This window comes from Chroicocephalus ridibundus, chromosome 9 (assembly GCF_963924245.1).
Source record: "Chroicocephalus ridibundus chromosome 9, bChrRid1.1, whole genome shotgun sequence".
NCBI lineage: Eukaryota > Metazoa > Chordata > Aves > Charadriiformes > Laridae > Chroicocephalus > Chroicocephalus ridibundus.
The window spans coordinates 30,717,486-30,729,999 of record NC_086292.1 but is presented as its reverse complement, the minus strand read 5'-3'; the positions used below and the strand labels follow the sequence as shown (position 1 = coordinate 30,729,999).

The 12,514-nt window shown below is 35.1% G+C and overlaps 1 protein-coding gene across 5 annotated transcripts in view; it reads right to left on the bottom strand.

The window, feature by feature from the left end:
* Positions 1 to 12,514, bottom strand: part of HERC1 (HECT and RLD domain containing E3 ubiquitin protein ligase family member 1) — a 99,354-nt gene that overhangs the window by 68,285 nt on the left and 18,555 nt on the right. For all 5 annotated transcript variants that reach the window (XM_063345792.1, XM_063345794.1, XM_063345796.1 and 2 more), the window contains 12 exons: positions 12,070 to 12,165; positions 11,570 to 11,764; positions 9,629 to 9,940; positions 8,827 to 8,923; positions 8,308 to 8,451; positions 6,733 to 6,860; positions 5,699 to 5,843; positions 5,433 to 5,604; positions 4,171 to 4,305; positions 2,290 to 2,455; positions 1,631 to 1,756; positions 173 to 394 (listed from right to left, as the gene is read on the bottom strand). In XM_063345792.1, the coding sequence (XP_063201862.1) occupies positions 173 to 394; positions 1,631 to 1,756; positions 2,290 to 2,455; positions 4,171 to 4,305; positions 5,433 to 5,604; positions 5,699 to 5,843; positions 6,733 to 6,860; positions 8,308 to 8,451; positions 8,827 to 8,923; positions 9,629 to 9,940; positions 11,570 to 11,764; positions 12,070 to 12,165 (1,938 nt within the window). The remainder of the gene's footprint in view (positions 1 to 172; positions 395 to 1,630; positions 1,757 to 2,289; positions 2,456 to 4,170; positions 4,306 to 5,432; positions 5,605 to 5,698; positions 5,844 to 6,732; positions 6,861 to 8,307; positions 8,452 to 8,826; positions 8,924 to 9,628; positions 9,941 to 11,569; positions 11,765 to 12,069; positions 12,166 to 12,514) is intronic.

The window sequence follows — 12,514 nt, the reverse complement described above, 5'->3', positions numbered from 1 at the left end:
GTTAGAGATTATTTAACTGATTTTAGTCCACTTCAGGACAAACACATATGGCAATGCTACTTTAGATACACAAAAAGAGCACCATTTTCTGAAAGTGAGGAAAAACTTTCAACCCTTCTAAGTATTCAAAATTCATTACCATTTAGTAAATAAATATATGGCCTATACATACTGTATAAAATCCCAAATTTCTTAGAAGAGTCTTCATTAAGATTTCAGCTAGATGAGTATCAGGATGACTGCTCTGGACAGCATACGTTTGATCAGAGAGATTTCCGTAGCTGATACATAATGCGGAAGTTTCTGTGGCATCAGATGGTGAGCTATACCCAAGCAGGGAAGCTACATGGGTGTGATCCTGTAAGCTTGTCAGAATAATATCCAATTGCATTCTCTAAAGGAAAAGGTTTAGACACGAGAAACACTCTTTGTTAACGAAGGTAAAATAATGAGCTAGGAAGAAAAAAGCATCAGTCATAGTTACGCAATAAAAATATTCTAATGAGACGTGAAAATAAGCTGGAGGACTTTACCAAAAAAATCCGAACAGTTTTTTCTGCAGATTTGTAGTACTAGAGAACAGATAAATATACCATATTATATGACCATAGCTAGTAAAAATCTGAGATTAAGACAGAGAGATTAGACATTGGATCAAATGCTTTCTCCAGTTTGTTCTACTTAACTGATTATTTGCTGGGGGAGAGAATAAATCTAATCTGTGCACAGGAAAAAGGAAAAGGATAAAAAGCAGGGCAAGCATACATTAGACCAAGGGAGGTGGCAGATGCAGGGTAATGATCTTCAATTTCAGCACTATTCTCCAGTATTGCTGGTAATGATTCCTGAAAAACCTAAACTTACTCTACCCTACTAATTGTCAGGGGTTTTAGTTTGTACAGGTACTAATCTTCAGAAATCTTCAGAAGATTAGAATCAGAAGATTCTTCTTCATAGTTTCAGTATCAGTGTAAACCAGTCTATTCCACAGTTTATAAAATAAAAGATTTGACCACAATTCCATCTGTACAGAACTGAACAACAGTTTCTCTCATTTTTTAACCTGACGCTACTGCTGAAGCTTCAGTTCCTATTGCCCTCGAGGGCAGGAACAGATGTTCCTTGAATTTCTTTCTTTCCATTTGTATAATTTTCCAGGATACTGGGCAAGTTTCCCATCCTGCATTAACTCCTGTTCTTTACATCCAAGAAAGAAAAAGAAAAAAAGGAACATTCCAGTCATCTTTGCAAAGCAGGGTGAAATCGATGTATGAAAAGCATTATACAATTATAGTTCCCCGAAAATAGCTAATCTTCTGTTAAGAAGACTTGTTAAATCAGGCTAGTATTCAAAAATGTCTAATCTTTAAACTTGTCTAGATACGCTAACACAGCAATTCCTAACCTTTCTGTATTCAGGCTTCACTTGAACATGTACTGCTCCTAACCTCGCTAGATTTTGATTTAGGCAGGCTACAGATTTTGTTAAGCTGGGCTTTGCACTGCATCTCACCAATAATGTGCCTGCACTCTGCAAGTAAGGCTCACCTCACTCTTCAAAATGTTCTAGCAAAGAAATAATTAATACACAACTGCTCTCAAAGCACAGCATAGTTTTACTTGACTTTACCTGTCCTTTTGATAAGCTTTCCCATCTATCAGGACCTTGGGGTAGAAGGGAATGTAGCAATTCCATTCTCTCTCGCAACGGAGGAAGTAGCATAGTTGCTCCTACTGACAGAGTTTCAATTACGACCTAAAATTAGAGTAGCAGAAAATATTTTTTAATGGTGTGGGGAGGGAAACATCAACTCAACTGTGTCTTTAAAAAAATACAGTACATCACACAGGATATGTCCAGAACACCCACTTAATTTTGTTTACCCCCAGAATTCCATCACGCAATAGCACATTAATCTTTTATTCTGTAATGCAAAGATATATGGTACACTGAAGGAGTGAAACAAGACCAACATCTTGTCAAAACAGTAACTTAGTTAATCAGTCCACAACATTAACGTTTTTGTCTCTTTATTACAAGTAATAATAATTAAAATGTTACAAAATAAAAGCAGCTTTTTTAAATTCTCACGCAAACATTCTCATCTACTTTCAGGTCATAAAATAGTGATGCTGATTTGATTTTTTAACTTTAGTGAATAAAACTGGTAAGTCAGAATCATATTCTGCAGTGCCAGGTTCAGAAAGTCAGAAAAATCTCTAATTACACAGTCAAAGGAAGAAAGAAAAGAAAGAATTTTCAAATAGAAACAAAAAAGCATTACTTACTTCCTGAATTTCATCAGGGACAGAAGAGTCCATCAGCCGAAACAACAAATTTCGAAGAGGACCAGCTTGTCGACCAAGAATGCTTGTAGCTACACCTCCGGCCAGTGCAAGTGCAAGATGATTAGAAAGCAGCTTCAAACACAATTTAAGAAAATTGTGATGTTCCCTGTAAAAAGAAATACATCCCCGTTAACCTCTCCAATTATTAGCCGTACTCCCTTTCACTTATTTGTGCACTATGCTTTTAACTCATTTGATTTTGCATACCAGAAAGATACGTAAATTACAACTGGGACTTTAAAGAAACTCCTCTGAAAACCTCTTGTCAATCTGCTCAAAAGAACAAAAACCAAAGCCAGAATAGAGAAAAGTATCTTTGTGGACAATGGTTCCAAGAGGCATTCATTCAGTTTAGCAAAGTAGTCCCATGAATTAGGAAGCAAAATCATCCCAAAATACACAAACAGACAAATATATTCATCACATAAAGGAAGCAATAAACCGTACAACAATCAAATTAAAAATTAAAAGCCAAGATATTAATTTCTAGTCATCTTAAAAAAGAAAACTTTTGAAAAACTTTGTAGCAAGGACAAAAGATTCTTAAGATCTTTGATATTTACAGTGTTTTTTTCAAGCGTCAGTGAGGAAACGTTCACACTTTCATATTTTATAGCAAAACATTTAAAATGTCGCCTTCAGTGAAAAGATTAAAATCTGGAAGCTGTAATAACAATTACTGACAATTTGTCAAGAAGCTGTTTTAGTCAACATGGCACTATCAAGACAGGTTTAGTTTTGTTGCGTTTCTTTTTCTGGAGCACCTTCCAGAAAAGACAAATTTGTGGAAATGCATAAAGGCTTCCCAAATTCAAAGCAGGGAAAATGCTGCTTACATAAATATTTCAAACCTAAGTGACATTTCACATCTAGGAATCTCACATTTGTGAGAACCAGCTTGCATTTTCAAATCTAACGACATATCTTATTTTTTAAAAAAAATTTAAAAAGTAAAACCCACACGGAACTGATCATGAAACATACAAAATATCCTTAATTGTCCATTACTAAGAAGCAAACTGCTGCAAATTTAATACTACGCCTCATTACAAAGTTTCATAGACAAATCAGTTCCTGAAAAAATTGGGAACTGCCTTTCTCTATTTTGTTCATTCAGGTGGAAAACGGTTACTCTACTTGACATAACCGGAGCAACAGAGCCATCCATGACCTTTAAAAAAGTCTTTCATGCATTCTGAGAGATTTCTGTTTCTCCAGATGTGATCAGAGACCTTGAGCTGCGAGAAGGAAACAGCCCACCCTCACTAGCTAAAAACGCTTGTAGAAAAATATCCTAATTCCTTAGAGAAAAACAGGGTTTTATCAGAGCATTGATCCCAACTCAAAATGCAAGAGCATATATACACCTGCTGGTCTGAGCATTATACATGTGTTAGTCAATAACTGAATGTATGGGTTGATGAACTATCACTTGAAGAATTCATTTTTGCCTAAGCTTAGCCGTAGATTAGAGTCAGTAAGCAGCCACCTAAACTGGTTATGGGAGGAAGAACTTCCAAAGCAGAAATAATGTATAGGAATAGTGAATGCATTTCAACTACATAGAAAAATGTGTTTTAAGGGATAACTCTGAAAGAAAATACTCAATTCAGTGCACAACTAAAATAAATTCCAGACAAAAGATGCTGCTTCATTTGCGGCACTGAAAAGCTTCTGTGTTATACAAACAAACAAACAGCACCTGAAAAAGCAAATAAACGAGACTTGTTAAAGAAAAGACTAATCAGGATCAAGTCACACACCATTGTTTTGAAGAAAAATAATTTTAAAAAATCTATAAAATGTATATGCTGTATATACCTTGACGAAGGAAAAGGAAGAGGTGGAATTTCACTGTTAATTTTGTCACAGTAGTGCTCAAGAAAAGAACGAAGATGTGAAAAGGTACTTTCTTCAAGGTCTACACAATAGGGTCTGTGCCACGCCACAACTTGCCTGGAATCAAACAACAAAATAAGTTAACTACTGAAAATATTCTGCTTTAAGAAATTAACAGTTTAAGTAGGTTCAGTAGATTCTTGACCAGACCAATTTTTTTTCTTAGAACAAACTAATATGACTGAGGTAGATCAACTCCCTGATCGCTGAAGGCATTTGCTGCTCTCTTTTCTGTAAAGGTCTTTACAAATCAAACACTCTTCATTTATGAACAAAACCACCTACAATGCCATAAATATAAAGCCATACGTATTTAATCTGATTCATGCAAAACTTGATCAGTACTCATAAAGCTGGTTTTAGTACAAAAGCCGTATTATAAAGAGACTTTGATACAATGGAAGAATTCAAAAGGGGTAGTACCACTTAGTACTTTTTGAGTCTCACTATTTTCTTAATTGATTTTTCTAATATAGCTCCATTTAAAACAGGGCATTACTGAATTAGCTTCCAAATATTAAGTTTTTCTATTCCTTTGTGGTAGTCCATATACAAACCTGAGGTTTACCGGTTCTCTTCAATCACTTGCTTAAGTCTTTGGTGTAACGAAGTATTATTTCAGTTATTGTATGTTAATAACCAAACTATTTAGGTACCTGTTTTTAGGTTAGGTTAACATGTAACCATGCAGAAATTTGTTAAGATGTTTATATCCACGTCAGTAATTTGTATGAACTTCCCCATTTCCCAAAATCTTGTGCTTAGTTTACTCCTTGTTACACTAAAGGAAACTGCCTAAGACATTAAAAAAATCCTGTCAGAAGCACAAAATACTGAGTTGTTTCTCCTCCCACTGCCTAACATGCCAATTTTTAGTAAACAGAGGCAATTTCTGTCTAGCAGCAGGTAAGAAATCCTCATACACAAAGAACTAATATCCAAATCCTTGGTGGTGTTATATTTTCACTTGTAATCTGTAACAGTTTAAAAAGAAGAAAGGAGGACAGAGAGGAAGAGAAAGCAAAGGAGAGAGGGGAAGAGAGAAGAAAAGACTCTCCAAAACATTACAAGCAGAATACTTGAAACACATGACATGGTTAACACCTTCAGTGAAGAGTTACATGGATCCCAACATGGACTTGTATAAAAAGAAATTTATACTTGTCCCCCAACGTCATTGTTACCTGTCCCTTGGAAGAGCTGTCCAGGCAAGGCTATGCGATGTTCCTGCTGAAATCTGTTGAATTGCCACTCCATCTAAACCACTTACTTTCTTCGGTTTAGTAATGGGACCAGTAGAATTCCCTTGACCACACTGTCCCATTGAATTGTTACCCCAAGCATAAACTTCATTATCTATAAACATAAATAAAGTAGAAAACAAAATCTGAGATACAATTGCTTTTGATGAAGAGGAAGATTGTGTATTTTTACACCTTATTCTTTTTACCATGAGAAAGTGACAAACAGTGACTGTCACCAATTGAAATATCAACTATTCTTGTAGCAGCCAGTTCTTCAATAAGCTTAGGCCTGAGAGCAGTTGCCTCTGAAGAGCCACAGCCAAGGCACGCACCGCAGCCCCATGCATAAACCTAGAGCAAACAAAATATCAGCGTGTCAAATTTTTATTACTGGTGATCACAAACAAACTAAATACCAGATAACCACTTGCACATTAATCGCAATCACACTTTCAAAAACACACACAATACTTCCATGACTCTAATGTACATTTCATTCCCCGCAACCACTCAGCTCACTGGCACAGAGCACACCAATGGGGAGGCTGCTGCAAGAAAAGAAACTGCTACAGTAAACTTCAGCACTCCTAATCCATCCTTTAAATACCCACTGCCTTTGAGTCACAGTGAGGTGACGGTGGGGGTCAGTTTGCTTGCATGTGTAGAAATGCTTATTATATTACCCGTATATACATCATACGGGTAAGGGCCCCCATTTACCATCTAGATGTTTATCTCCAAACTCTCTAATCTCCAATCTGTAATGTTTATCTCCAATCTCTAAAATTTTTCAGATTAGAAATAAAACTTTCAGTTAACATCTATATTCTAAAATACATATTTAAAAAAACCAAAACACTAAATCACTTCACCACCAGAGTTCGTTAATGCATTAAAAATTACAAGCATTTCACTGCTTTTTGTTTCCAGAACCCACTTTGCTTCCCAAATCCAATTTGGTTTTGCATAGTTACATTTATTAACCTAAAAATAATTCATTTTCTGCAGCTAAGCAAGACTCTTGGAAAAAAGTGTACTTTTACATGACTCTTCAGCACACTTTGAATTACACTAATGCGTTAGGATCTCAGTACTTTAGTCAATCTCTCATCAAAACTTCACTAATATTTAAGTACTAGTTGAATATTTTTCAACGGTCAAAATACTAAATGCTGAAATAACGAATCCACACCATCTTCATCAACTTTCATCATTTGAGTGAAAACTTGTTTTTGCCTACCTGCCCTGTTGATGTCAAGGCAAGCGAAGACTGGCTCCCAGCACAAACTTTTCGAATAAACATTCCTTGCAAGGCTTCTATAACTTTAGGTTTATATACTCTATTTGTATCACCATGACCAAGTTTGCCTACAAAAGGAGGAAAAACAGGCAGAAGGCATTTTCAATACATAAACTACAACAATTAGAAATACCCAAAAAGTATTCTTTTTGGATTTCCAAAAATGTCAGAGCGTATTTTTAAAATTAAAACATATTACAATTTTTATAAAACCTCGTCTTTTTCAATTGCAGTTATTACAGACTTCAAGAAATGCATATTTATTATAGTATATTTAAAAATTGTAATATTAATTCCATATATCTACACTATTCATTGCCTGCTGATTAATTACTAAAGCCTTCAAAGCACTAAACCTTTTCATATTTGGCAAAAAAAAATTAAAAAATTTCTCTCTCCAACTTCATAAAGTGACTTGAAAAAAAACCTTTTCTACATTTTTTTTCCTAACAGCCGTGTGCATTTGTGTAAACATTAGTATATTTATTCCCTTGTTCCTTGTATATGTTTCTCTTGAAAACAGCTACATGTCTCCGTTGTCACCATTTTCAATCAGTGACCTCAAAACAAGGACTATCACTAGACCACGTTAGTGTCTTGACAGAAAAACATTCCTCAAAAGGAAGGAAAAAACAAAATCAAATGTGAAATATATTACAAAGATTGATAATTTCTACAAAGCTTATGCTTTGATTCATGTTGTTTTACCTTTCCTACAGCAATATTTTAGTACCACATTATTAATATCCAAAAGCCATACTGTTTATAATTTACTGAAACAGAAGAGCAGACGCCAATACTTTGTGAAGGTTAAGACAGCTGCCCTGTTACAAACTAATTTTTCAATTGAAATTACAGGAAGAGGGAGACAGAGGAGTGGGAACAATTCTATATGCGCGTCAGAGCTAGCATTCAGATGACATTCAAATTCCTATCCAGTTCTATAAAGCACCAATTTGATTATGAGATTTCTGTAGTTTGCATTTTCCTCTCTTCTCACGCTTGTATTATTGCTAGGAAGCAATAATACAGCAATTTTAATCTGAGTTTTAATTTTTATCTAGCACCATAACTAAATTTAGCTAAATACAGTAATAGTAGAAAAGGAACGATTCTGTATCTGACGAAGCATCTACTGTCAACGAAGCTTAGAAGCCCCTCATTTCCGAGATGGGAGATGTTTCTTCAAGAGGCAGTTTAAATGGAAGTTTCTAGAATGAGTACAGTTATTGCCATATCAAGTGAGTTTATTTGAAAGTTATCAGAAAAGCATTTTTTCCAGATTTGCTTATGCACTCATTGAGCTTTCTTCTCTGTGAAACCCCTCATCCTTCTGATAATCGGTTTTAAAAATCTACAATTTTGCAGTTCAACTTCAAATAACGTATTTAGATTTTCTTGAACAGCTACCAAATGACAAAAAAAACCAAAACCAACCAAACTGCAAGGAATACTGAGGCTATGAGGTAGATGGAATAAAATGAAAATTACTACCAAAATGTTAGTTATACCTACCATTATCTCCTCCTCCAAATGACCATACAGTTCTCCCATCTTTGGACAGAGCTATTGTGTGTGAACTACCACAGGAAACCTCTCCTACATTGCTAATATCTTTTACTAAAGTTGGAATGTTGCGGCTGTTGCTGTCACCATGACCTAAGGAAAAAAAAAAAAATATATTTTCTTCTTGTGAAGACTGAAGTTCTATTCACGGTTTGTAATTTCACTAAGATTTTGCAAAACACATATACATTGTAATTACCATAAATTATAATTTCTGCCTACTTTTGGGAAAGATTTGCAGTAAGGTTTGGAAAAGAACTGTAGTAAGGTTAACAAAAATTTAATTTTTTTAAGACATACTCCAGAACACTTGTTCATACCTTTCTGCCACTAAATCATAGGACTATTTCACATGTGTGTGTATGTGTATTTAGAGAGGACAATAAGAGAACAAGGCAAATAGACGTATAGTATCATTACCAGACACAGGAATTCTTCCAAAAGCATGTAATGAAATTTTAAAATTACCTAATCTTCCAAAGTCTCCTTCTCCCCACGTATATAGTTCTCCATCTTCTGTAACAGCAGCGCTATGTCTGTATCCAGCCGATACACATACAACAACCTATATTACATGCAAAAATAAAAATCAGGTTTTTACACAAATTGAGTAGGAGGTTTGAAAGTTTATGAAAGTCAAGTTTCAGAAGCAGTCTATGTGAAGTGACTTGTTCACTTGTGTGAGGCAAGTACACACATAAATTAATCTCTGCAATCATTTCTATTTAGTATTTGATAAGTGGAAACCAGTGCACAAAGACACAAGTTTATATATAAAATTGGTCATGATTTCTTTATCAACCAAATTTAACATAATGATATCCTAGTCCTAGAGCAGCAAACAAAAAAAGCATTAGAGGATGTTTAAAACACTGGCCAAAACATAGACAGATAGGGAAGAGAAGGTGTTGAAGGACAATAAAAGCCACTTTTCAAATGAAGCCACTAAAAAGTTGTATATGAAAAGCGCTCATGTAACAGGTAACAAAAGCAACCATCTCCTGGAATGTCACTGCAGTTCAGCAAAAGCACGTGAGCAAGTTTCACTCTCAAGACTTGAGAAGGTTTACTGACAATCCAATACTGACAGTCTAAATCACACGCCTAAAGGCAACCATAAGATTTAGCGCTTTGCTGAAAGCAGACCCAGCTTAAAAGAAAAGCTTAGATAAAACATAGAACTTTTTCTTAAGATTTTATATATTTCAAGTTTTACGCAACATCACAACTGAACAGAACAGAAATAGCTGTTCTATTATACAAAACATACCTTTCCTTGCAGAGGACCCTGAATAAGTTTGGGATATTTCTGAGTTGAACTATTTCCATGTCCCAGTTTTCCATAGTCACCGTCACCCCAGCTGAAGACTTCCCCTTCTGTTGTAAATGCTAAAGTGTGACCATCGGATCCTTTTGAAGATGACACTTTTTTAATAGACCTATGAGGCTCAAAAGTCAATTTTTTCAATGTGGACTGATTATTGGAGTCACCCAGTCCTAGTCTCCCATAGCTGCCTTTACCACAGGCTCTAACAGAACCATCCGTAGAAATAACAAAAGTACAATATTGTCCAGCTTCAATCTGTAAACAAAAAGGTTAAAAGTATAAAAAAGATTAGACAGATGTAAAACTCACATATAGGTCTAGAAGTCTGTATTTTTAAACAGAATGTTCTGTTCTTTACATAATCCTTTCACATAACATAATGTAAAAATTAAGGAGAATTTGGACTTCAGCAAGCAGTAAAATTCAAATTCTTGAAAAATAGTTTGAGTAAATCTATTTTCTTGAGGTAAAGGATGTAAATAGTGATTAATCGTTTTTCTTTATTTGCATCTCTTCTACAGGCTACAGAAGTCAGGGTGCCTTCAGATCTCCAAGACTCATGGATGGACATGGACAGTCTTTGAAGGTATCTTAATTTCTTAAGATTAAAAAGACAAAGTAACAGCTTGATAAAGCAATGTAAGTTTGACTTAATTTTAATCAGTACCAAGTGGTGACATTACAGAAATACGTGAAATCCTAAAAATCCACTACCATTCGACACTATGCATTTTAATTACATAAACACCAAAGAAATAAGACCAAAAGTTTTTAAGTAAGAACTTGTCTCTATCAGAAAGTCAGCACACAGCTGAAGAATGACCTAATGGCCAACCAACTAATCCTGTAATAATCTCCTAGAAATCTTAACACATTGTAAGTGCAAAGCAGGTTCAAATCTGAAGCATAAAGGCACTGTGTGTCCACATCATAAAACAGCACAAAGCAGGTGGTAACTGCACGGTGACAGCCCTATTTACTGTGAATTATCTTGTTCATATAGACAAATCCCACAAAGATTGTCAATAAAGGCGAAAAAAAAAGTTCTTTACCCCAGCGGGAAATCACATAAATATGTTGTGTGGGAGTATACAGTACTATTTAAAGAGTAACTCATTCATTCAGATCCCTCATTCCACTCTTGTGTATTAGTGTTTTGTTTAAACAAAGTGTTTCGAATGCATAAACTTGCTTTATGATGCCTGGTCCTGCAGTCCACTGACATATGAAATACATCAGTGATGTCAATAGAAACAAGTTCAGAAAATGTACTTAAATTGTCTAGTGACAAAAAAAATGCTTTTACTTAAGTCAACACTGCAAAGCCAATATGGTAACAGAAAAGCAAACTATTCTTTTCTGTGTCACGCATCAATAGAAGTGCTCAGTTGCAACTGCAGAATCTGTGACTGAGAGCAGAAAGAGCATACAGTACATTGATTTTCACAAAGCTAATTAAGGTTGCTGTGCCAGCAGTTAGTCCAGTCTGGACTTTTAAACTAGACAACCTTGGTGTAAAAGCCGCCAATGTAAAGAAGATTGAGTAGTTAAGATACCTTTTAAACAATAATAATAAAAAAAAATAACTACAGGCCAGCAAATTCATCTCTGCAAATGCACTTCATAGGAAATTAGATAATTCAATCATTCTTGTTACATGCATATTGATCTGTGTGTCATTAAAAAAAACAACCCAGAATGTTTTTTCCAAGCATCAATAAAAGTAGTGAGATACTTTCAGTAAAATAACTTGCATGATCAATTCTGACCATCATACCTCCATTACAACTTGACACTCAGAAATAAAGTACCATTTCCCAATTTCATTCTATAACTACCAAGCTGTTAAATATTACATAATGTACCACTGTAAATGTCACTCACTGTCTGTGCATCAGAAAAACTTGGAGCAAGCTTGGGTTGAAGTATTTTCTCCTGTGTTCCTTCTACCAGTTGATGACTGCTGTTGCTACCCCAAACATACACTTCACAGGTCTCAGAAACAATGGGAGCATCACCCGTTTGAATGCTGTCAGGGCTGGCACATGTCCTCGAATAGTCTGATGCCATTCGACAAACCTATTAAAATGAGAGATTTATTACACAGCAGCATTTTCATTTATTTCCATATGGTCACAACGTTTAATGCAACTTTAATTTCCCCTCAATACAATTCTCTGCCTAAAACACAAATCATCTATCACCATATCATTAGCTTGCCCAAATTACTTTGTTTCGCTACATCTTAGTTTTTCACTTTTTGCCTTCCTCTTCTACTCCAGCAGAGTCCAGCAGAGACTAGACCACAGCCACACACCAATGAGACGTGTGAGGGGGAAATAAACTACAATTACCTTAAAGTCAAGGTTTCTTTCAAGACATACCTCTTCAAATAAACACAGAGCTGCCTCGTAAAGAGAACATAAGCCATCAGACGTTCTAGTTGGCTCTCTCCATTGACTTCGATCAGCAGATGATCCCTACAATTTTTAAATGTTGTTATTAAGAGAAAAATACTTCCATACAGCAACAGTGCACCTGTACAAAATACATTAGGGATTTGTTCTTATAGTTAAGTATAGTTAAAAGCTCTTTGTATAAGCATAAGTAAACTACCTTTCTCCCCTGAGCTGATATCTGCATACACTTCAGGACAACAAAAACGTGACGAGTGCTAGTTAAACATTCTTAAATTTATTCATTTTTGTGAAAATATCTAGGTTTAGAGTTAATTTCTGCTAATACTGTTTTGTTCTGAAATGCATGTCACTTATGTTTAGTTTAAAGTTATGATTATTTCATTTAAAAATGACTAATCATGATTATTTT